This window comes from Calliopsis andreniformis, chromosome 2, assembly GCF_051401765.1.
Source record: "Calliopsis andreniformis isolate RMS-2024a chromosome 2, iyCalAndr_principal, whole genome shotgun sequence".
Classification (NCBI taxonomy): Eukaryota; Metazoa; Arthropoda; class Insecta; order Hymenoptera; family Andrenidae; genus Calliopsis; species Calliopsis andreniformis.
In genome coordinates this window covers 10711688-10733714 of record NC_135063.1, presented here as the reverse complement: position 1 = coordinate 10733714, position 22027 = coordinate 10711688, and the positions used below count along the sequence as shown (strand labels likewise).

The window sequence follows — 22027 nt, the reverse complement described above, 5'->3', positions numbered from 1 at the left end:
AATTCAATATCTCGTTCCCATTCACCTTCCACCAGACTCCGAAACTTCAAGATCCCTCTGAATACACGCATCTCCATCGCACACTTCCACGTAACCTTTATCAGATCCTTCTCTTGTTAGCAATTTTAATCCCAAAGCCGAGTCCGTCGATTTAACGTGATTATCGTAACACTGAGCATCGTAACGTCAGACCGTGCAACTATCGCCTATAACATTATCATAATACACCCGCAGCTATCGAACCGTAGCTTCAACCCGGACCGATGCAAAGCAGGGAGGTGCACCTGCTGAAATACCATCGAGCAGCGGAGGGGTTAAATTACAAACAGCCGATACCATGACGAACTGCAACGGTACACTGACAGAGAGGCATCGTCGATCCCCCGCCGATATAACGCGACGGTGCAGCGTCGGGGAGTTTCTCCTTGGCGCGAACGACCGACAGAGAAATCAATCCGTTTGTTGGCCGTACGCGGGCAATTCGCCACCAGTTGGGCGCAACAATACGTCGATTAACGAAGTGTCCGCCCCGTTATTCTTCCCGTCACAATAGCGCCTCGTCTGCCCTCGTCGACGATAATCAGTTTAGAGCGCGTTAGAGCGGCTAATAACTCCCTTTTGTTTCCTGTCCTGGCGACGGCACGCCGCTTAATGACCGAGAAGCAAACGCTCCGCTTGCGTTTCAGCCGTGTCAGCGCGGGACCGCGCGCGATCAGGGCTCAGCCATCGACGGAATCTCGCGAGCGAGCGAAATTAACGCGTTCACGCCTTGGACCTCGAAGCGGATTGCGTGCTGGGAGAGAGTAGTTTTTGAAGGGGTGAAGGTGTTATCTTCGCCTGTGAACACTGTACATGCATTGCGTAGAGTTGTGGAGTTTGCGAGGGGTGTTTGTAGATACCCATCGTAATCTTTCCGCGTGATTATCTTTGAACTACTTGCTATGGGGCTGTTCCTTGTAGGGAGCAAGTTTCATTTGAAATATCTTTTCGCGGGGTGAATAGCTTGTGAGATAATCGCGAATGGAGGTTATAATAGCTAGTGATAGCCTGCACGAGTTTATAGCGGGGAATACATTTTGGAGAGAAGCTCGTGTCTTGGTAATCCAATTTGCTGTTAATAATCGTTTATTCTAAATAATATGGAAGTGGTGGTGGACGTAACGAGCTCGTAACTATGAATCCTGAAGAGACAATGAACTTCTATCTAGTACCAATTAAAGAACAGTAAACTCGTTAATCCTTTCTTCATGGCCTAGTTAAGCTCTCAGCGCTCTATAACGAGCGTAAAACTTCAAGCATGGAAGGATCTCCGTATGAACAAAAGGCATGTATGTATAGTGGTACTCGTTAATTGTTCATCCAGCCTCTACTAGAACATGTCCTAAAACCACCTAACCTGAGCGAAAGTTGCGCGATAAATTCGCGAGCATTGAGTAATCGAATTCAAGGATCATCCATTCTCGTTAGACGAATTTACGACTTTAACGAGCATTCCTAGTCTCGACTTTCATATTCCGTAATAAACGTGCTGCCGGTCCATCGCGGCTCGACCGCTTGTCGGGCGAATCTTTCTTCATTCTGGGCCACACAAACGATCTCCATATAACGCAAACAAATGACAGGTATTTCCCGTTATACAGTCGTCCCTACACCCCTCATTTTTTGAAATTATTCTGTCTCACCCCCGACAGGAGCGGAATGAATTATCATGGCACGAAGGAACTTTATTATCATGATCTTTATATTTTATAAGCTCAGAGCCTGTACCATGTCACAAGCTTGTATCGAGTAAATAGTATATAATGCTTCCATGTGTGTACAGGTGTACGTGGCAGAAGCAGAAGGAATACCAGAGTACGGGACGACGACCAGCGTTGGCAAGCGTCTCGTCGCCGTCAAATTTTTACTGCCGGAAGCCAGCGAGAAGGAAAAGTGAGTATAGAGTCAGGCGCGACTGCATCGCTCGCGCAATTTGCATTCCGTTTCGTTGTTACAACGCTCGATCGAACCAACGCTGCCTCCTTCCTCCCTTTCCTAGGCTGCTCCGACCGATAAACATTTTATAACCGGCGGGGAACGCTCGGTTACGCGGGACCTGATTTTACGCAAGGTTCGTTCCGCCATGCAGCTGAGGTGCTCCTTTGAAAAGTGAACCGATTGTTGGGAAATAATGTTGGGCGCGAGGGGTAAAGAAGAGAGGTCGATTCGATCGGGTTTGTATTTTGGAATCGTAAGGGAATTTGGGTTGGTGAAGAATGATGGTATTGTGGAAAGTATTGATGAAATGTTTTATTGAAGATTGATAGCTTGGAGAATTTTACGCTTCTTTCTATTAGGTCATTTGAAAAGTTTATAGTGTCTGTGCTGTGGAGGAAATGATGGCGATATTGTTGATTAAAGCAGATTATTCTCAGTAATTCGTTAAGGTGAACTACGTTTAGAATTTTCTTCAGTAGTTTGGTTTTGTATGATCAGATAATCACAGTATACGAGTCTTCCCTAGTTTTATTTCTGGTTCAAAAAGTAAGTGAAATGACATAAAATGGGGGGAATAAAAATATAACTCTAGGTGTCAGAAAGTGCTATTTAAATACTGTTCTTTAAAGCTGATGCTAAATAATTCACAAACTTTTTTATATTTAATAGTTCACACCGAATTCCGCGATCAGTGGTCACATTACGACAAAATCAAATCCATTCGTCCAGGCTCGCAAGAAAGTAGCGTAGGTCGTGATACAAGTCGATCCATACCACACCGAAAAGTCGTCTTCGAATGGTCTTCCCGTGCATAAAATTCATAGCGTGGCTTCTATCCGAATCCGTGTCCCGGTTTCTTTCGGGAAGCGGGGCCAGGGGTCTCCCCCTTAGTAAGTATGCCGACTTGTCGTTTAGAGAGGAAACCCCACGGCGGTGAGACGTCCAGATACACCGAGCGAATACGACGATCGTTCGCGCGGCTATCAAGCTAGACATCAGAAAAAGGCCAGCTCGATTCCACGAATGGAATAGATTTGCATACAATGACTCGGGGGGGAGAGATAGGGTATCGAGAGTTCGGCGCGCTCCGTGGCGACGCGAAAGAACGAATCGGGGGGATTGAGGACGAGGGAGGAGCGTAGAGAGAGGCAGGCGAGGCAGATGACAAAGCTTCCTTCCGACGAAAATCGACGACGTCCATCGGATATCGTGACGCAGCTCGGACTTTTGTGAGCGAGAAACTCCGTTTCGCTGGGCGCGAATGAGTTATCTGATGTTCGGTGAGAGGGAACAGGAAGATGACTCGGCTCGAAGACTTTTAAGCTCTCGCTGCCTCGCGACTAATTCCGGGCGATATCGGGCGAGCGCGTTTTGTCCGCGACGATTGATCTGGAATGGGTTCGTTCTGGAAAACGGATTTCCTTTCTTTTGCCTCTCAATGGAGAGATTGCATAGGGGATATCGAGTTACTGGATATTCTGGTGCGGTGTTAAGAGTGACTTAATGTGATTATTTGGGGAGTATTGGGGAGTAATGAAGAGTTTTTGATAGTTGAAGGTGTCTGGCGAAGTTTTTAGTCAGTAAAGTTTCAAGTAGCTCGTCTAAAGCTTTCACGAGGGATTATTAAATTTATATCTCCAAATTCTGAATATATTTTACTTTTCAGAGTAGAATTAAAAAAACTGGCGATGTGACAAATAGAATAATTTGGAACGGTGTAATTAGAAGGGAAAATGGGTCACAGTAGTTTTCACGATTAATTATTACTCTGGGTACACAGTGAGATACTGTATCTACTTAGAGACTGAGTACCAACAGTCCTATACTACTGGCTCTTCTTTCAATATTATAGCATTTGCTCACTAAAAATTTCAAGCTCGCAACCAGTATCCGTGCTACCAAATAAAGTATAAATGATCAAACAGCCAGTAAGCACTATCAAACTTTGCATATTAAACGCCACAAAAATCTGGAACACGTGTATTTGCTAAAAGCCATCAGAGAGTTGAGTTCATCCAACATAGCGACCGAGTTTAGTACCGAGTGCTATAGTTCCCACTGGCCTCAAAGGCTCGTGACCCGACAGATTTCGAAATCCTCCCCCATGGGGTGTTCCAAAAGGTGGTTCAGGATTTATCAAGTAAAACGATCATTTCTGTTAATGTGCCCTCCACCGTCTTTTATCGTGATTTCTATAAATATCGGCGCATTCGTGGCAGACGCCTCACGCACTGTCGTAAATAAAAACTAAAACGATCGGATCGGTGGTGTTTCCACGTTTCCTTGGCGTCTGTGCTCACGCAACAAGTCTCCCGCTGCGAAGATGACTTATCGTCCCTATCCTAACCGTAGTCTGCTCCATTTCCTCGTGTCCTTTTCCAACTCGCGCATCTACAATGCCCACGCAATCCTCGCCAGACGAAAACACACCATCGCTCGACTTTCAGCTGCACTCTATCCTTTTACGAACACGTGAAGCTCGACATCATCGATCTGGTGTCATTTAAAATGCATATGTGATAAATAAATCCTTGTAGGAAGGTTTTCTACACGGTTATCACGGTGTGGACTTTCGTGACTCCAGTTGTCTGAATTGTGGAGTCAAAAATCGGAATGACGTTTAGCTTTGAATTAGATATATTATTAGGTAATCGTATTATATTATTATTAATCGTATTATATCAGCTTGATTAGCATAACGTACATAATGGGCCAAATTAATGATGAGTTCCTCCAATAGAAGCTAAGAATGTGTTTCGGTCAACCAAGGAATATGTATTTGAGGTATTGTGTTGGATATTGAGGGCCAGCATATTTTATCAGTGACAAGCTCTATGCAACGTGCAGCTGTGTTTTCCTATGTAGAAACGCGCAATGTATTTCATGGTTTTCGAATGATATGATTCAATTCACCAACCATATTGTTCCGCTTGTGAATTGTTCATTATTGAAAAGGGCACTGCTTTTTCAGAACGTGTATTTCACCCATGCTCCATAACGTCAAACAATGGTACGGTTACATGATGGTTCTGTTATCGGCACGGAAAAATGGTAGAGGAAATTTTTCCTTCAGTTAATTAGCTCGGCGAAAATGTAATTTGAAAATTACGAGGTTTTAATTGAAATTGTATATTTAAAATCGTTCCAGGCTCTCTCTCTCTCCCTCTCTCCCTCTGTTTCTGTTTCTCCCTTTATCTGGTTTTTGTTTTGTGTCGATATTGCAGATGCAACAAACGTTTGACTAATCCAAATTGCGTCACTTTAATTTCATTTGGTCGAGAGACTTCGCCATTCTCGACGCGCCTTGTTTTACGCGCATGAATATTTATTAGAAAAATTAATTGCGCCTCCGCTATCTGCGGTAACGGAGATCGTGCTGATGAAACTGATAACAGAGATTTCTAACGTGGATTGGAATGGTACCAAGAAATTGAAGTTAACGAGAGTCTCCTGACTCTCAGTGAAATTGGGTTCTTAAATTCAATTTAAAATGATGAAGAGGATATCAAGACTTTTACATGTAATAATTTTTATGAAAATCGAATTCAGTATTATCTCTTCTCTTCCAATTTAACATCTCCTGCTTCGTATGAATTTTTACATTAATAAGGTCAGAAGTGTAGAGCAAAATTTTTATTATTACGTAAAAGCATATTTTTATTTCACACATACCTTATACATAATTTGAATGAAAAATTATATCTTAGCCATTAATTAATGGCTGCTATATTGCATATGTTACATTTTGCATCCATTATTCTCGCCCTCAAGCTCCGAAAATGCCGCCATGAGGACAGTGCAGGGTGGAATTCGTAATTTATGGGGAACCGATGGTATTGAACGCGTAGTTTTGCTAACGATCACATTAAGCTATCACTCGAGAGTGCCACTAGCAAATGGATCGTAAGTTACCCCGAGGTGACAGCGCTGTCGCCTAGAAACGCACCAGTTACTCCTACCTGCACACGCGCTCATAGAAAGCTAAGTTCCCTTCGAAACAGGAAGTACATCGCGACCCAGACTAATCGGGAACACCCCGTGTCGAAATTTTGTCGCGAGAATGCAAATGAAATGCCCAAACTTTGTTCGAAAATCTTACGGTTGTTTCCTGAAATGGACACTGTCGTGTCTGGCCAATAGTCCATTCCCCTTAACGATCCCAACTCGGTTTCCCTATGTTGATACGAAATTCGATTCTGTGTACGATACTCTGCACGCCTTCGCGTCGTTCAAGAAGTCTGTTTTCGTGTATACTGAATGGAAATTTGCTGAAATTCGTGGAAATTCGCCGAAAGTACTCCAGCTTGATTGGGTGAGAAAAAAGAAACGACTAGCCCGATTGCTGAGTCAGGATCTGAAATTTTCAGCTTCTGGCTTAGGTGAACAGCTATTGCTTCGTAGGAAGCACTCGATACTATTTGAGGAAGCTACAGTTTTATTGCAATGAAGGTTTCAAGCTGGCATAGTCCATATCAGTAGATAATGCCATACTTACACAGACAAGTTTTGCACCTGAAATAAAATACTACTAAATCCAACAAATTTCAGTTTATAATAAATAATTTCCACGATATTGGAGCGTATGGTATTCCTCAATTTTCTTTATTACGGTTCAGAAGAATTCACGTACATAAGAAGCTATTTCTAATAATTTTTTAAATCTCGTTAAGATTGGACTTCCAACGAGACGTAAGAATCCTAGCCGCGCTGGAGGACCGCAACATCGCCAGAGTCCTCGGCGCCTGCTGCCGCGAGGAGCCCTATTGCGTGGTGATGGAGTACCTGGAGCACGGAGATCTCTGTCAATTCCTCAAAACGCATATCACTGCCGAGGACGCCCACTCCATGCCGATTGGCGTTAAAACCCTCAGGTAAATATCTTCCCTCGAAGCTCTCGAGCAGCAACCCTCAAAGAAGCCCATCGTCCTTCGAAGAAGACACGCTGCCACCCTCACCGCGCCAAGCAAAGCATCCCTTTCATCCCTTGGGAATCCTTAACAAAAACACTCGACGCGTAAAGAAAGCATCCTTCGCCTGCCTCTCGTAGCAGGCAGCGCATGAAAATTAATCAGTCGCGAGAATTCCACTGCGATTCCCCTGCGAGGCATCGGCCCCGTCGCCAACACTCGAGATTTAGTTTCATCCGCTGTGGCAAGGCGTCGCGAAGTTAACACTCAATAAGTTTCCCTCCTACCAGAGTTTGAAGCGTTTATTAATCGCGAGCGACGTAGCCTTGGTGCACAGTCACTGGATTCTCGCGCATTCTTGGCCCCCCCCTTCCGGTCGCGCACCCTCGAGGAGGCCCAGCGCCCCTTAACTTCGCTCACGACGACTCACGCCGTTTCCTCGTTTCAGTTTCAACTGTCTCATCTACATGGCGGCTCAGATCGCGTCGGGCATGCGGTACCTGGAGAATTTGAACTTCGTGCACCGGGATCTGGCTACTAGGTGAGTATAGCAGAAGTTCGCCCCCGGGTGAAACGTATCCGCCGGATCCCCCTCTTTCCCACGAGGATAAACGCGTCTTAGCGACGAGCATCCAAACTATCGTCGTCGTCCTCATCCTACCGCCAGTAAGGACGTTTTGTTGCCTCGCGACAGAGACACGTAAACGTTGTTTCGACTTCGGGGAGCACACGTACATGGCCCAAATACGTGTGGACAATCTTTAGCTTGATAACGGTGGTAGACTTTAGAGAGGATAAATTTAGGAAATAGGTTGAGCGTGAGGGAGTATAATTTTATGAATTTTGGGAGAATTAGAAGTCCTCTGGTGTGACTTGTGTCTAGGTGAAGCCTGAGAAATTGGGTTCTTAAATACTTTAATATGTTGGTATAGTATGGAGCTGGGTGTTTAGAATTAGACTTTTGGAATTGAAATTCAAAAAATAGTAATTACAAACGCAATCGTGCTTTACTTCTAATGTCATGTTTTTATTCAAGCTTCTATTACTTTCAGAGAAAGTAATAATAATAGAAATAAAAATAGGAAAGTGAGGTAATAATTATGAAGGATATTTGCATGATAAAATATTCTAATTAATTCAGAGATGTCGTACTCCTTTTCATCGTCTCATCTCTCATAAAATTAATAGAACAGCGAGGTCGCAAAATCTCTAGCAGAGAAAGGGGGCTATTCTTCAGAAGCTTATAAACATTTAATAAACGCGAGGGGACCTCGATATCGACCAGCCCCTTTGTACGCTCTGGTTGAAATTAAATCACAGCATTCACAGGTTTCCCAGGGTGCATTTCCATAAAGTCCCAAAACAAACGCAGTCGGTGGTCCACATGGGAAATCAGTGATTCGTTAGCGATCCGTCGAGCGGAAAATAGCAAGAACGTCGGATTATTTTCGGGGAGAGTAACTATTAGAACCTGGCCGATTTAATTGTATATCGCCTTTACTTCGATTTTCAGAGAGTCTCTGTATTTCACTGGTTCTCGTGAAAATGTCTTAGATTAGAATCTTTTTGCAACGTTAAGTGCAAAATAGCACACATTTTATTCGAGAATCTCCGATAAACTTTTATGGAGTGTACGCGCGTGCCGTTCTGAAAAGGAATTTTCGTTGGTTAATACGAAGCGTTTCCAATTCTGGGAAACGTTCTAGTAATGGGTGATTTTCTTTCTGTTCGATTCACAGTTAACATTCTAGTGAAAGATCTTCGTAGACGATTTCATGATGCAGCCAGTTTTATTGAGCATTGTACTACTAGGTATAACTAGAAATGCAATTAAAATTGTATCTCTAAAATGAAAACCTGTATTATTTAAATTCTAGCAATTTTGTTTCCAAAAATTTCTGAATGAAATCACTGGGATACTTTTAATTTTCACTGGAATACTTTTAATTTTAATTCATCGATTTATTTACCATTTATTCGTTCCAGATTCCTATTATTAATTTTCGACGTACTCAAAGGCTTCATATCCCAGTGAAAATGATATAGGTCAAACACATGCGAGTGATATCGATACAAATTCTGACAATCGCTGGTAATTCATCTGTGATGAGGTTCTCAAATACATCACAGACATTTTAAGAGCAAATTAGGTTCAATAAATTTGTCTCCATTAGGAAGATAAAAAATGTATAAAGATTATTCAAATTCAACGTGATATGCTGAAAGGACGATCATTGACGTCCAATGTAAGGGATATAATATTCAGGGATCAGGAACCCTTGACTTTCGCAGACAAAAGCGAACATAGTCGTTGCGCAACGAAACCCATCCACGTTCCTGTTATTGAAATGCAATGGCTATCCCATCGAATCGATGGTAGGTATAGACGCATAGATGCGCATGTGTGCTCTATATACATATTCACGCCACCGCGGTCCTCTTACAACACGTGGAACCTAGTTTCCGGTTGACCAGTGTCTCTCAAACGACCGCTCGTAAATCTTAATGGAATACCAGGATGCGTTTCCTGTGCGCTCGCCGTCAGTATTATTACGACGCTGCACGTGCTTCCAGTCGTCCATTCGACGATTTAAGTCGACGACCAGTGATCTCGTGTGTCGACTAGAACAAGCCATATCTCTGCATGCAAAATCAAATCATAAATGTAGATATCTTTCATCTAGACTACACAGGAATCAGTTTATAGTAGGATTTTTGTACTGAAAAAGTAATGTTTTAGACCTATTTCACTATAATATAAAATAAATTTACTATAATATGTAACATGATTTTACGTGACGTGATAATAATGTATTCGCACTCTCAATGACGACATGCCTGATTGGCAGTTTTGTAATGACTGCGTTCTTTCAGCTCGGCAGAGAACGTGTTAATTAAATTTCTGCGTTTAAGTAGATAGAATCGTCCAGAAATAACCGTGGAATTGGAATGAAGAAAAAGTAAGGATCCGAAAGCTTCACTGAAGGTAAAGCGACACGACTTTCTCAAAAAGCAATCAGTCTCCGTACTCCTCCGACAAACCTCGTATAAGAAAACGCAACGATACAGGAGCGTAAAGGTCGGTTACCAGTGAGCTCTGACCTAATGAAAATCTGGGGCTTTGAAAGGGAGAAAACGGATCAATTCGTAGAGCGAGGCGGTTACATACATACACAGACGTCGGGGCGGGCGTCCGCAACCCTGGACTTTTATCCTAACGCTCGCCAGCCAATTTCTCCAGGCGCCTTATTTTATTCGCGAGCGCGCCCCGTATAAAGTCATTCTCGGAACCGGGCCGAGTGGAAAAGAGGAAAGAATCGATTGCTGATCAAACGGTAATGCAATTCAATTGGGCCGGTTGAAGGAGGAACGGGATCCAGTGGAAGGGTTCCCTTTACAGCTGTGTGTACGTGTGCGTGTACGTGCGAGCCCATAATAGCCAGGAAAAAGAGGTGGCGCGCGTGTGATCGGGCGCAGGGGTGCAGGGCACGCGAGTATGGGTGAAACGCTTAAGGACAGGGAGAAAGACGATGGATAGGAGGGTCGTGGCGGGGGTGGCGGGGACGATTCGGTGCGGTCGTGGCGATAGCGGTGATACCAGTGGTGGTGTTACCAGAAACAGTGATAGTGGTCGCACACGCCGCAAGAACGTGTAGCTCGACCGTGGAAAACGACGAGGACTCAATGTAGGTACTCCACCCACGGTCGAAGCGAGGCTGCCTTTGTTCCGACTTCGATTACAAATGTAGAGAATGGCTTTCCCTACCTTCCTGCCCTCCGCTCTTTCTTCTTTTTTCCTCGGCTCCCGTTCTTCCTTGGATCGTTCACCTCTCCTCCACCCCCTGGCTCTCCCCCTTCGATCTAATATCGAGGCATCGCGAGCTCTAAGTCCCGCGGATGATCGCCACCCCGACGGAGTTCTTGTTCGATCTAACGTCGAGACTTCTAACGTTAAAGCATCACCAGAAGGCGCACTCGAACGCGGTGACGGTCGACAATGGCCGTACGAGTGACTCTTCTCCGGCTGCCGAGGGAAATGACGGAAAAGTGGATGCTCTGTGTCTTTGGGGAAACGCCTTCGACCATCGCGACGCGGGGGTGGAAGGCCATTGTGCGTTGTGCATTGTACTTTCGGAATATTTCAGAGGAGATGCTTGTAATGATACTAGATGCGAAGGAGACGAGTAACTGGCGATGTTGGCTGTGCCATTTGTGGAATTTTTTGAGATCAAAGGGATTTTTGGAGAGGCAGGTGGAGGTGCGGTGCAAAGGAGAAAAAATGATACTGTAGTACGAAATAATGAGTTGTATGTCACATAATCCTCAAGGAAATAATTCTTCATGCAAAGATTCATAGATAATCTAGAACAAAGTTTGCTTATTGGCGTGTTTGACCAGCACTGGTTATATCTACTTACTCGTCAGTCTAGAATAATTTCGTAAATTGAAGCAAGAATTCTCTAGTTAAACGAATAAAATAACTATACTTGTTATAAAAGTATGTAAAAATTTAAGTAACTAAGCCACAGAATTAATTTTTCATTGCATTGAAGAACAAAATTACAAATACCACTGAAAGTAATTAGTAATATCAACTTAAAAGAAACTTTTATTAGACGCTATAATTTCAAAATACAATATATTATCAGGATAATAAAAAGCAGGCGATCCATAAAAATGTAATAGCGTGTCATTAAAACCACATCACCGTCAACGTGTTCAGCGACCCTGACAGCCGAGTGGAAATAGCTAGTAATAGACAGACGCGTCAGTTAAATCGCTCTCAGTCGGACGTGTTCGGTCCTTAAACTCGATTTTCACAGAAAAGCGAAGTGTCCCAAAAATAGTATGTCAAATATTAAATTTATTAATAAGTACAGAATAAATCGCTTTCGAACTGTTCCACCAGGTATGTCCGATACTACCGTGTAATCAATCATTGAGAGAACCGCTGGTTAGCGCCTCAAGTATACGCTAGAAAATTCTGCTTTGCTCATGGGGTCACTGGTTACAAATCGCACAGGAACTCAATAGGATCCGACTCGTGAGCAGTGCTTATTGCATTAGCGTTCTGACCCGGGACTTCGGCGGATCATGGCGGCATCGTAGTCGGTGAACTCGAAGAGCGTAGTACAGCTAATAACAGTGATCGATAAAGTGCGGCTAATTACCTGAGTTCTGCCTTCAAATTGGGGCTTTGTTCCGTCGACGAAATTAATTGACTCCATTCACTCGATCACGCTGGATACTCGAATACCGTTCAGTTGCTCGTTTGTCCCCTACCGAAAATTATAGTTCGTCTTTGAAACCAGGAGGCAGCCGAGCCCTCTGAAAGCAGAATCGGACGAACAGATATTCTGTGACGACTCCCCTGGTGTCCTTCTATGGAGACTCAAATTTGCCTCTGTTCACGCCGATGATACGAATCCGGCTCGTGTTTGTCCACTGGCTAATTTCGCGGTTGTACCCATTCGTTCTCACTGACGTCTGAACTTCGCAATTTCGTCGCTCTTCGCGCGATAACGCTCTGATCTGTTTAGGACTGCTTCCTTTCCTATTGCTTTTCGAAAGGCTACTTTAAATGAAACGAATGCAAATTAATTGGTGACTCGTAATGTTTATTCAGAAATTCCAATTGACCATGAAAGAAAACAATAATTTCTTTTACATTTTTCGAGTTGTGGGTTCTTCTAAACCAGCAAGCGCAGAAAGAAAATAATACATCAGATGTCTAAACGTAAAAATCTAATAGTGACTTAAAATTACAGTGAAGACTGAGTGATCAACCAACGCAGGACTATTTCATTTATCGTCCAATGGAAATAATTAAAATTTCATCTCTCTGAGATCGTTTCAAAATGCATTCTCGACTCTATTAACACAGTAACAACCACAGAACTCAGTTCCTCAGAACGAATCCAAGCACAAAGCTCATCGAAATAAACCGTGCGCCCGAAGACATAGTTAGCAAGCGTATAAACCCATGGATGCGCGGATTACGTCATCATGTGCATCGAGGTCCACATTTTCCAGCGACCGCGAGCCTTATGCCGCCCCCGTAACGATTCACAATGATCATTCAGCGATCCAGGCGCTGTCGGTAAAGTTTGCCACACAACGGTGCACGTTCAATTGTACAGTAGCGTGTGCTTGTACAGGAAACGTAGCTCATCCACACGTACGTGCAAATGCGGCCCGCAGGCAGCCATTCCTGCTTCCGGTCGGCTGCCATGCACAGAATGCGTACGCGTATGCAGATTGGCGGCCGCGCTATGCACTCCACATACCTCTGCCCTGGAGATCGATTTGATCGTGCCTTTTTCATTCGAATCGAACAGCGCGGAAAAGTATTTCGGATTCTCTGGCCATAGCCCGAAGTCGAAACTGATTCTCGTGTCTGTAGTTATGCCTAGGATCATTCCAAGTTGTTCTCTCGTATGGTAACTGAAACCCGCGGCGTTGAAAAGGCGTAAATTAAAAGGAATAGAGACGAGAAGGATGGAAACAGTATATTCTGTATCGAGTAAATTAGAAGATTGTTAATAGCGTTAAAAGCTCGGCCTCCGAGCTTTCAAAGTTAATTAAATGGCGGCTGGTTGAATGTTCGTAGGGTAAGGGATGTACACGTTGCTTCATTGATACCCCATGGTTTTCGATTACAGGAACTGCTTGGTGGGCAAAGCTTATCACATTAAAATCTCGGATTTCGGCACAGACAACGAATTATATGCGTGCGATTATTACAAAGTCGATGGCGCAGTGCCACTGCCGATACGCTGGATGGCTTGGGAGTCCATATTTCTGGTAAGCTTCTGTCACTGGATTCGAATAAAATGCAGCGACCCTCGATGTTGCATGCTCGTTATTTTGTTTACCCTTGCACTGTGTGGCCGCTACGGTGCTTATTTGCAAATTTTCCAAGGCTGCCTATGCAATTAATACTTGGTTTGATTTTATCATTTATTGTGGCAATAACGTCGTTTACACAATCTGTAGCTTATATTTTATGTAGTTGAATTTAGTAGCCTGTACGTTGAGTAATTCAGTAATTACTGAAGAATATTTCATTAAACAAATTTTATGGGATAAGGGGTAGTACCATATCTTCACTTGAACTAAAAGACTATTTAGTGTTTTCTTTAATATTTTGATTCTTAGAAAAGTTAGAAATAAAGTATTACACAGATTTGTTATGATTCCTATGCTTCTAAAATTTATGTATCTCTATAGTTACTGAACTAGTACCTCTATTTTATGCTTCAAAAATTGTTTCAACAGAAACCAGCTTTCCCAGGCTTTATCCAAGAAGCAAAACCCAAGTTCCTTTATTATGAGAAGACTTTTTATTCCACCCTCTTATACAACAATCTTCACCCCACATTCAACACTCATCATTCTCTCCACCCACGCCACACACTCCGTCTGCACATCTTCAATTCTCACACGAACGCCGTCAGAGAAACACCATAATTCCCGACCGAGTTTCCTTTTCCACCCAACAATTCAAACGCAGCAAATCTCCCCGCTGATCTAAACTCCATAACGGGAGGCGATAATCGATACGATCTTCGCAGGGCAAATACACAACGAAGAGCGACGTGTGGGCGTTCGCGGTGACCCTGTGGGAGATCCTGAACCTGGGCCGACGGGTCCCCTACGAGCACTTGTCGGACGAGGAAGTGGTGCAGAGCCTGCGTCGGTTGCACCGCGACGCCGAGTGCGCCGAGAACAGTGGCGAGAACAACAGCTGCAAGGAGAACGCGGATAACCTCTTCGACTATTTACCGCGACCCACCGCGTGCTCGAAGGATATTTACGACCTGATGCTCGAGTGCTGGCGACGGGAGGAGACCGAGCGACCGACCTTCCGGGAGATCTCGATGTTCCTGCAGCGAAAGAACCTCGGCTACGCGCCGACCTCTTGATATTGAACGTTCCGCGACCTCGATGGGTACGATTTCCATGGCGTGTGCCGTGGTTGCCCCGCCAACAATCGCTCGAACTTGGCCCGACAGGCTGTCGATGACGCGCTCTACCCTCACTGGATCACCGTCAGAACGAAATTTTAATTCTCCATCGGAGAATCCAGGGGGAATGGATTTCCCCTCCAGCGCTGGGGAAATAGGGCCATCGACGTGACGGACACAACGACAAGCTCAACCAGGGGTGGTACCAAGCAACGAAGTTGACTTTCAGGTTTCCTTTGGTTGTAAGAAGGTAGTGGGGTCTGTGGAACGATTTCGAGCCGATTTGGGGAGATCGAATCCATCGAGTTCTGCCTTTCGTGGATAAAGACAGAGTGGCGAACTTGAGGCAGGGGTTCGTGTACTTTACTTCTTGTTAGCGCGTAAGTAATGAACGCGCGAGGAGGCGTTCGGTGAACTGTTGCTTAGACGTTAGGATCTGTAAGGGAGGTCGGGGATGGGGAGACTGTGAATTCGACAATCGAGAGAACGCGACGGAGCGACCTTTGTTCTCGTCGCGGAGGGTGCTGCGTCGAGCGTGAAGTTCCGTGCCGCTTGGCGCGAGGACGAGCTGGATCTCGAGGGAGCTTCGGGGGTCGGTGATGATCGTCGAAAACTTAGGAGCAATATCGTGTAATCATAAATACTGCTGTGAACATTCCTGCATGGATTGAAGATCTATATATATTATATATATAGATGTCTATATCAACGAGGTACATAAGGGAACTCGTTACTTAAGGGGATCTCCGAGTTGCCCTTTGGAATGATGTCTTTCCGTTGTAAAGAAACGAACGAAGGAGAAGGAGGTGAAGAAGATACAGAAGGGAGGGAATGCAGAGGAGTCGTATCGTATCGGCAATATGGTAACTAAGTACTAAGTATCGAGCTGCCCCCTTAGGGGGTCGCTGGTGGAGTGAAAACGAGAAGAGATATACGTATTATAAACGAGGATGAGTGCGTGTGCTTGTGGACGTGTAGGTGGTTACAGTTTAACGTGCGTAATTTAATCGGTAATCGTTTAGGCGTTTTCGTGAACTTGCTTCGAGTTTCGTCGGCGAAGCAAACGAAGACTGTCGAATTTCGTGTAATTTAGGACGCTCTGTGGGGCTCTCGTCGCGTGCATGCCCGATATCGTATAAAAAATCGTATTTTCACTGTTGATCGGATTTAGTTGCTTCAAATCATCGAAATTGGGTTGAGAATATAGAAATAAGACGTTGACGAATTTTTGGATTATTCGATGCTTCTATGCGGAGTGTTTCAGGACAGTGAATAAATATTTTTAGATGGAAATAAATTCGATGATGAATTAGATAAAATATCAATGGTGAAAACAGAAAAAAGAATGCCAAAAATAATGTTGTTGAATATCTGTGAATAACAAACTAAGTGCAAAATTTAACTTTTTTAGATTTTTTACATAGATCGCTTTCATAATTATCAGCACAATTATAAAATATATTAATAGAGTGTTCTACGATAGGTGAGAGTTACATATTTAAATAGAAATTCTGCATAAAAGTGCACCTAAAGTGCGTGTGAAATATGTCTGACTCGCAGACTCATTCTACTATCGCTGTACATTAACCAGGCCAGGCATCGCGGTGACAGTAGAATAAGTCTTCAGATCAGACATTCCATGTATATTTGAGTTTTCACGTCTTCTGAAGAACTAGTACCTCGAAAACGAAGCCTCAAACTCAATCTTGTGTTGTTTTAATACATATAATCACCTCATAAGATTTCTGACACCTGTTACTAAATACCTCATATATTATTATTAATTCAAATATTAGTGTTACATATATTACTATTTAGTGCATCTTATTCAATCTACCAATCCATTAATATCATCTCCATTGTTCTGAAACACTCCATACAATCTCGATAACATTATCCGATTCGTGATTTCGCTCGAGAGCTCGGCAATATCATTGTTCGTGATTTACAGAGGAAGACGAAGGTATACATATTCGCTGTTAAGCAGTGGTGGCTCGCACCACGGACTACGACACATCATAATTGTAACTTTATATGATAGGCGGGATCAATACAAAACACAAAGAAGAAAAAGAGATGAAAAGAACTAGTATATTGTACATATATAGGTATAGGCGTGCATCGAGGGGCAGAAGAACGTTTATCATTGCGTTGACGCGAACGAGATAAAGGGAACGAACGAGTTTCGAGTCGCCTCCCAGAAATCGTGTTCTATCCATTCTGTCTCGTTCGGGCGTGATTTCGTTAAGGGACGAGGGAAAATGGTTGTTCCAGGCGTCGAGCGAAACTTTTAATGTGGAGTTCGAAACGCTTATCGGTACGATCGACATATCGAAGCCTTCGGGAACGAAGGTGGACGCGTGAAGGGATAAACGACGACTGTTCGAGAATTTCTCGCGGCGAAACGTTCGTTTGGCGACGCTATTCTCTCACGACATTCAACTAATTAATCATTCGATTCGTTCTGTTCCATGTATTTATATCAGATGAATTATTATATCGATAGCATTCGCAATATCTAGCGTGTAGGTGATGTTACCGTTACGACATTAAAAAAAATACTATTTATATATCTTTAATGTAATTCGCCGCGTAAGGAGTAGATAATCAGAGGCATAGCCGTATTCGTATGTAAAAGAATCGTACGTCCGTTGAATTTAAACGTAACGAGGATCGCTTGTCTGTCGTCGAACGAGTACGAATTAGAAAAGGAAGATAGCGGAGTTAAAGGGAGTAGAAAAAGAAGGTCCGCGAATTGGAGGTGAATTGGTGAAACTGTTGGTAAGAATGAAAAGTAGTTACGACTTGTAAATTATATCGCGTAGAAACCACTTGAACGAGTTAGCGATTTTGTACTTGAGATCAGGCACTTTGTTGAAATCACGCGTCAAGCGCGTTAACGTAGCTGCCGCATCGTTTAGCGTTATAAAAAACGAATCAATAATGAAGATACTGCCGACACTCGCGTGTGACATTAGGAAAACGAGTCATAGTTGCGTTTAGATTCATCGATGTAAGCATATTGCTGCCTTTGGCTGTATCGTTGCCCCCTACTGCTAACGAGTAACTCACTTGTCTACTCATGTGATAATTTAGTGTATCTCTACGTACCTACCTGTACCTACCGATTCGGAAATCTCAGTAGCAAAAATTATTCGTCTTGCTCTGCGTTCAAAATCGATTAGTTAATCGATGGATTCTTCACTGGAGAAAAGGAAAAGGATTTAAACCTTGAAATATTAGTGTCAATTTTAATTAATATTTACATTGAAATAGAAAACATATATTTTTTAATTTAATTTCATCTTTTAAATTTAAATTACTAAATAATTATTTGAAAATATATTGAGGTCCCTCAGTTTTAGCTACTTTACAAATCACTTTCCATATATTCCTCGTTAAAAGAATTTTGCAAAAAGTCGAACAAGTTAGTTTATCTCCTTTTTCCTTTTCTGCAAAAAGTGGAACGATGTTTCCATCACTTTCTCTCTGCTCTAGACAGCTTACTTCCGCCTAGTGTGCCCATTATCTAACGATTGTCAGTCAGTTAAAATATATTTCTCCCAAGAAAAAAGCAATTCAGTTGACAAAAGTAAAAAGACATAGGATCTGTTGGAGCAAGAATTCTAAGAAAAAAAAAGAGAAAAATAGGTATAATACATTCGTAAAAACAACTTTGGGGACATTTAATCTCGCGATGCAGCGAATCTTTTCCCCTGTGATTTCTATTTCATCGTTTCCTTTCGTGAACGACATTCTCCGTCGTTACCCATCGTCGATCGCTTGAAAACGCTCATTTCGACGGGTCTGAACGTCTCCGTCGACGTCACTTCGGTTCGTGAGCTCTACGTTGATTTCGACGATCCACTAAAACGGGGTAAATTGGCAATCAGTATGACATTTTCAAGCAGAGACCGCAAACGAGGTGCAAGAATAGACTTACCATCCAATGCACAGTGTTTCCTCGCTATATCATCGTGGTCTACCGAAGGCAAGTTTATAACGAGGCCCTGACACAAGACTCTAGAGATCGTAAGCAGTCCACTTGGGTCACGAATTGTTCATAAAGTGTTAAGTCTACCCTTACACTTGTCTCTGGTAGAAGGATAGACTCGAGTAATTTCATTTTCATCTTCTTGAGTTTGTACATGCATTTTCGCGACAAGTGTGTACGATCGACAATCACGCTTAAAGCCTCATGGCTTCCGGGATCGTTCAATCTTCCATGTTGGTGCTGCCGCAACAGTAGTATCGACAGTAATAAAGTAATCGTCGAGAATGACGGTGGAATTGCCATTCGATTAGAAACTTTTTTCCATAGAACCTACGTAATCCGAGTACAACTTGCTTGCAATTAGATTCCAATTCGAGTGCGTTTTACGTGACACAGGGTGATGAACAATTTGTTCAAAATTCTTGAAGTATGTCGAGAGTTTGCTGGTCTGAAGGACTCGTTTTGAAGAGTCAGCTTCTCAAGTTGCAGTCAGTTTTGCGTTTCGATTGCTATATATCAGAAAAGATTGCAAACATATCTAAAGAATATCTGAAACGTTCAAAATTGAGTGATATTCTTGACAAAAATAAGGAAGTATGAATTGTTTGAACGCAAAAGTGACTGCAACTCAAGTAATTAAATTCTTTATTAGTTTTCTCTCTTTTTTCGGTGATTTTTCCACGCTGAAAATTTGTAGGTTTAGATTATTTTAGATATTCATGTGATCGGAGCATGGACATCATGTAAAATGAACTTCCCAAGAGTTTCAGTGTTTTAAGTGAATGAACCTTGTCCTGTATTCGCAGAAGAAGAAGTGGAACGAGTAGCATTGTTGTCTATGGATTAATCGAACTTGATTTCCGGCACGCCCGATTGTTTACCTAACGTGGAATTGAGAGGAATCTTAGAGGTAATCGCGGAAGACTGTGGAGAGCTCACCTAGCTGTATCTTCTACTCAGGCAGAGGCAATCTATGAATTGTTCACTAGGAACGGACAATCGCGTTGTTAATTCGTTTTTCATTGCACGATTTTTCTTTCGCCACGTTCTTCGTCAGGCAGTAAATCCTTTGAACTTCTCGATAGCAGAAAACTGTGTAAGAAAGCGTTATACCTACGATACTTCATCACAAAAAGCATCAGTATTAATTTTCTATCAGCTTTCAAATAGTTTTGCTAGATTTTTTCCTTGCAGGTTTCAGTGTGTTCTCGTTATAATCTCGTCGCTATAATTTTCTCAAGTTATTTTGTTTTCTTCCACTTTCTCTTCTGATAAGACAAAAGTGAGTGAACAGCGTTTAAGATGGTCTCAACAAGATAGGTATCTTTGATTTTCTATAAACTCATTGCCGAATTATGAGTCTAAGATGAGTAAATATTACATAGTGTTTCTTCGTGTATAGACTCACAGCGAAAGACACGTTTCTGGGGACAATTCATGTAATGGCAACTTACTTCCGTCTTATCAAAAATTTGACTGAGAGTGCACGAGAACAGAACTGGCTTTTGTTTAATATAATTCCAATACTGAATCTAGCAATGAGCTTATAACAAGGGAATACTGAAGTTTAAAAAGAATGTGAAATTTCAGTTTATCAACTATAGTCGCCGTTGATGACTACGTATAAATAAAAAAATTAGTACAGGATCTGTAAATAATAATCCACAATCCAGAAACCTGGCAAACATTTATCTCTCATTATTTGTCAAAAAAGAGAAATATAGGAAAGATGAAGGAAACCGCTGATAGGCCGCAAAAGGTTGCCTAGGCCTGCTCTACGCTATTGAACCTTAATCGTTATAGTCATAAAATTATTTTGTACTAAGAACTGTTTATAATTTTGTATCTAATCTCTGTAAATAACCAAGCAGATTGTCTATGGCTAATAAAGCTTGAACAAAATCGATATAAGTAGACTATGTAAAGGAAATGATATATATAAATATATATATACATATAGGTATTTATATTTTAATTAGCGATAAGAAAGCGAGAGGAAGATGTAATTAAATTTCAGATAGGGAAGGACTGGTAATACACCGATGTACAACGATCTAAGAACTATTTGTATTATACAGGTGACAATTTAAGGGACAAATCATGAGACAAAAGAAACAGTGTACGTGTTATGCTCCGATAGCCACGTATTTGTATAGGGTGACCCCATTGCATATGTATATCAGCGGATTTCGAACAGAATTTTGGTAAGAAAATTATCGTTTCACGTTATCGATCTTTCGGATGGAGGAAAAGATATTGTCTAAATACAACGACGCGTTTTAGAAGTGTAAAATATATTTCTAGGGACATTCATTGTACTCCAGTAAGGAATCGTAGTTCTGTTAATCGTTAACGTTGATTTGTACGCAGACGATGAATAATGCGGTAACTTCAGTAGCAAACGTTCGACACTACCATGGAATCTGGGAAACCCTGTACAGTATTATGGCGTAGAATCTAACTAGTCATCTACAGCACTTTGTAACGACTAAAATGTATCTTCTACGATAAACGTGACATGCTGATCGTTTCCTTCTGTTCTTTTAATTTAATGAAACGACTGTAAAATAAATTTAAGTTATGGAGGCGGATGCCAGAATGCGCGTGTCCACCGTTCTCTCTTCGATCATAGTTGTCGTATGTTTGTATCATGTCAGTAACGAAAGACGATCCTCAGCTATTGTATTAAATTTATTTAAATCGGCCCGCCTCTAAATGCGAATCACAAGTCAAACATTGCTGACGATAATATCTAAGTCTTGCGCAAGATAATTCTATTCGTGTATCTTGTATGTATGTCTCGATAAAAGAAGAAGTACACGTTATAAGTTCAAGTACGCGAGAAGCACAACGATGAAACTTATTTGTATCGAACAGTCAAATGAAATGATATTACATATTTCAACGAGGATCTATGATTTTTTTCCACGCCACACCCCCTTCGATATTTTCCAAAAGCAGAATTGTTTCGGATGCAATTTTCAAGTTTACAATATTTTATAAATATTATAAAGGATACTTAAATTTCTCAGCTATACAAAAGTCGTAATACGTCTAAGCGAAACTTTAAAATGCTTTTTAAAAGAGATATAGTCGTAAAGAATGATCTAAAGAGAAATTAGTTTTTAAAATATTTATTTGTAACATTAACAGTACTTCTACCGACTATTAATATGAGAAAA

At 42.1% G+C, this 22027-nt stretch overlaps 1 protein-coding gene and 1 long non-coding RNA gene across 2 annotated transcripts in view; both read left to right on the top strand.

Annotated features, from left to right (window-relative positions):
• LOC143188122 (discoidin domain-containing receptor 2) overlaps positions 1-14809 on the top strand; it is a 144248-nt gene extending 129439 nt beyond the window's left edge. Inside the window, exons 12-16 of the mRNA XM_076392192.1 lie at positions 1823-1932; positions 6648-6848; positions 7333-7425; positions 13547-13688; positions 14459-14809. Coding sequence (XP_076248307.1) covers positions 1823-1932; positions 6648-6848; positions 7333-7425; positions 13547-13688; positions 14459-14809 — 897 coding nt within the window. The remainder of the gene's footprint in view (positions 1-1822; positions 1933-6647; positions 6849-7332; positions 7426-13546; positions 13689-14458) is intronic.
• Positions 14810-17198: 2389 nt separating this feature from the next.
• LOC143188211 (uncharacterized) lies at positions 17199-21756 on the top strand. Its single transcript, XR_013003502.1, has 2 exons — positions 17199-17632; positions 19652-21756. It is a non-coding gene; the product is annotated as an uncharacterized LOC143188211 (long non-coding RNA).
• Positions 21757-22027: the final 271 nt, after the last annotated feature.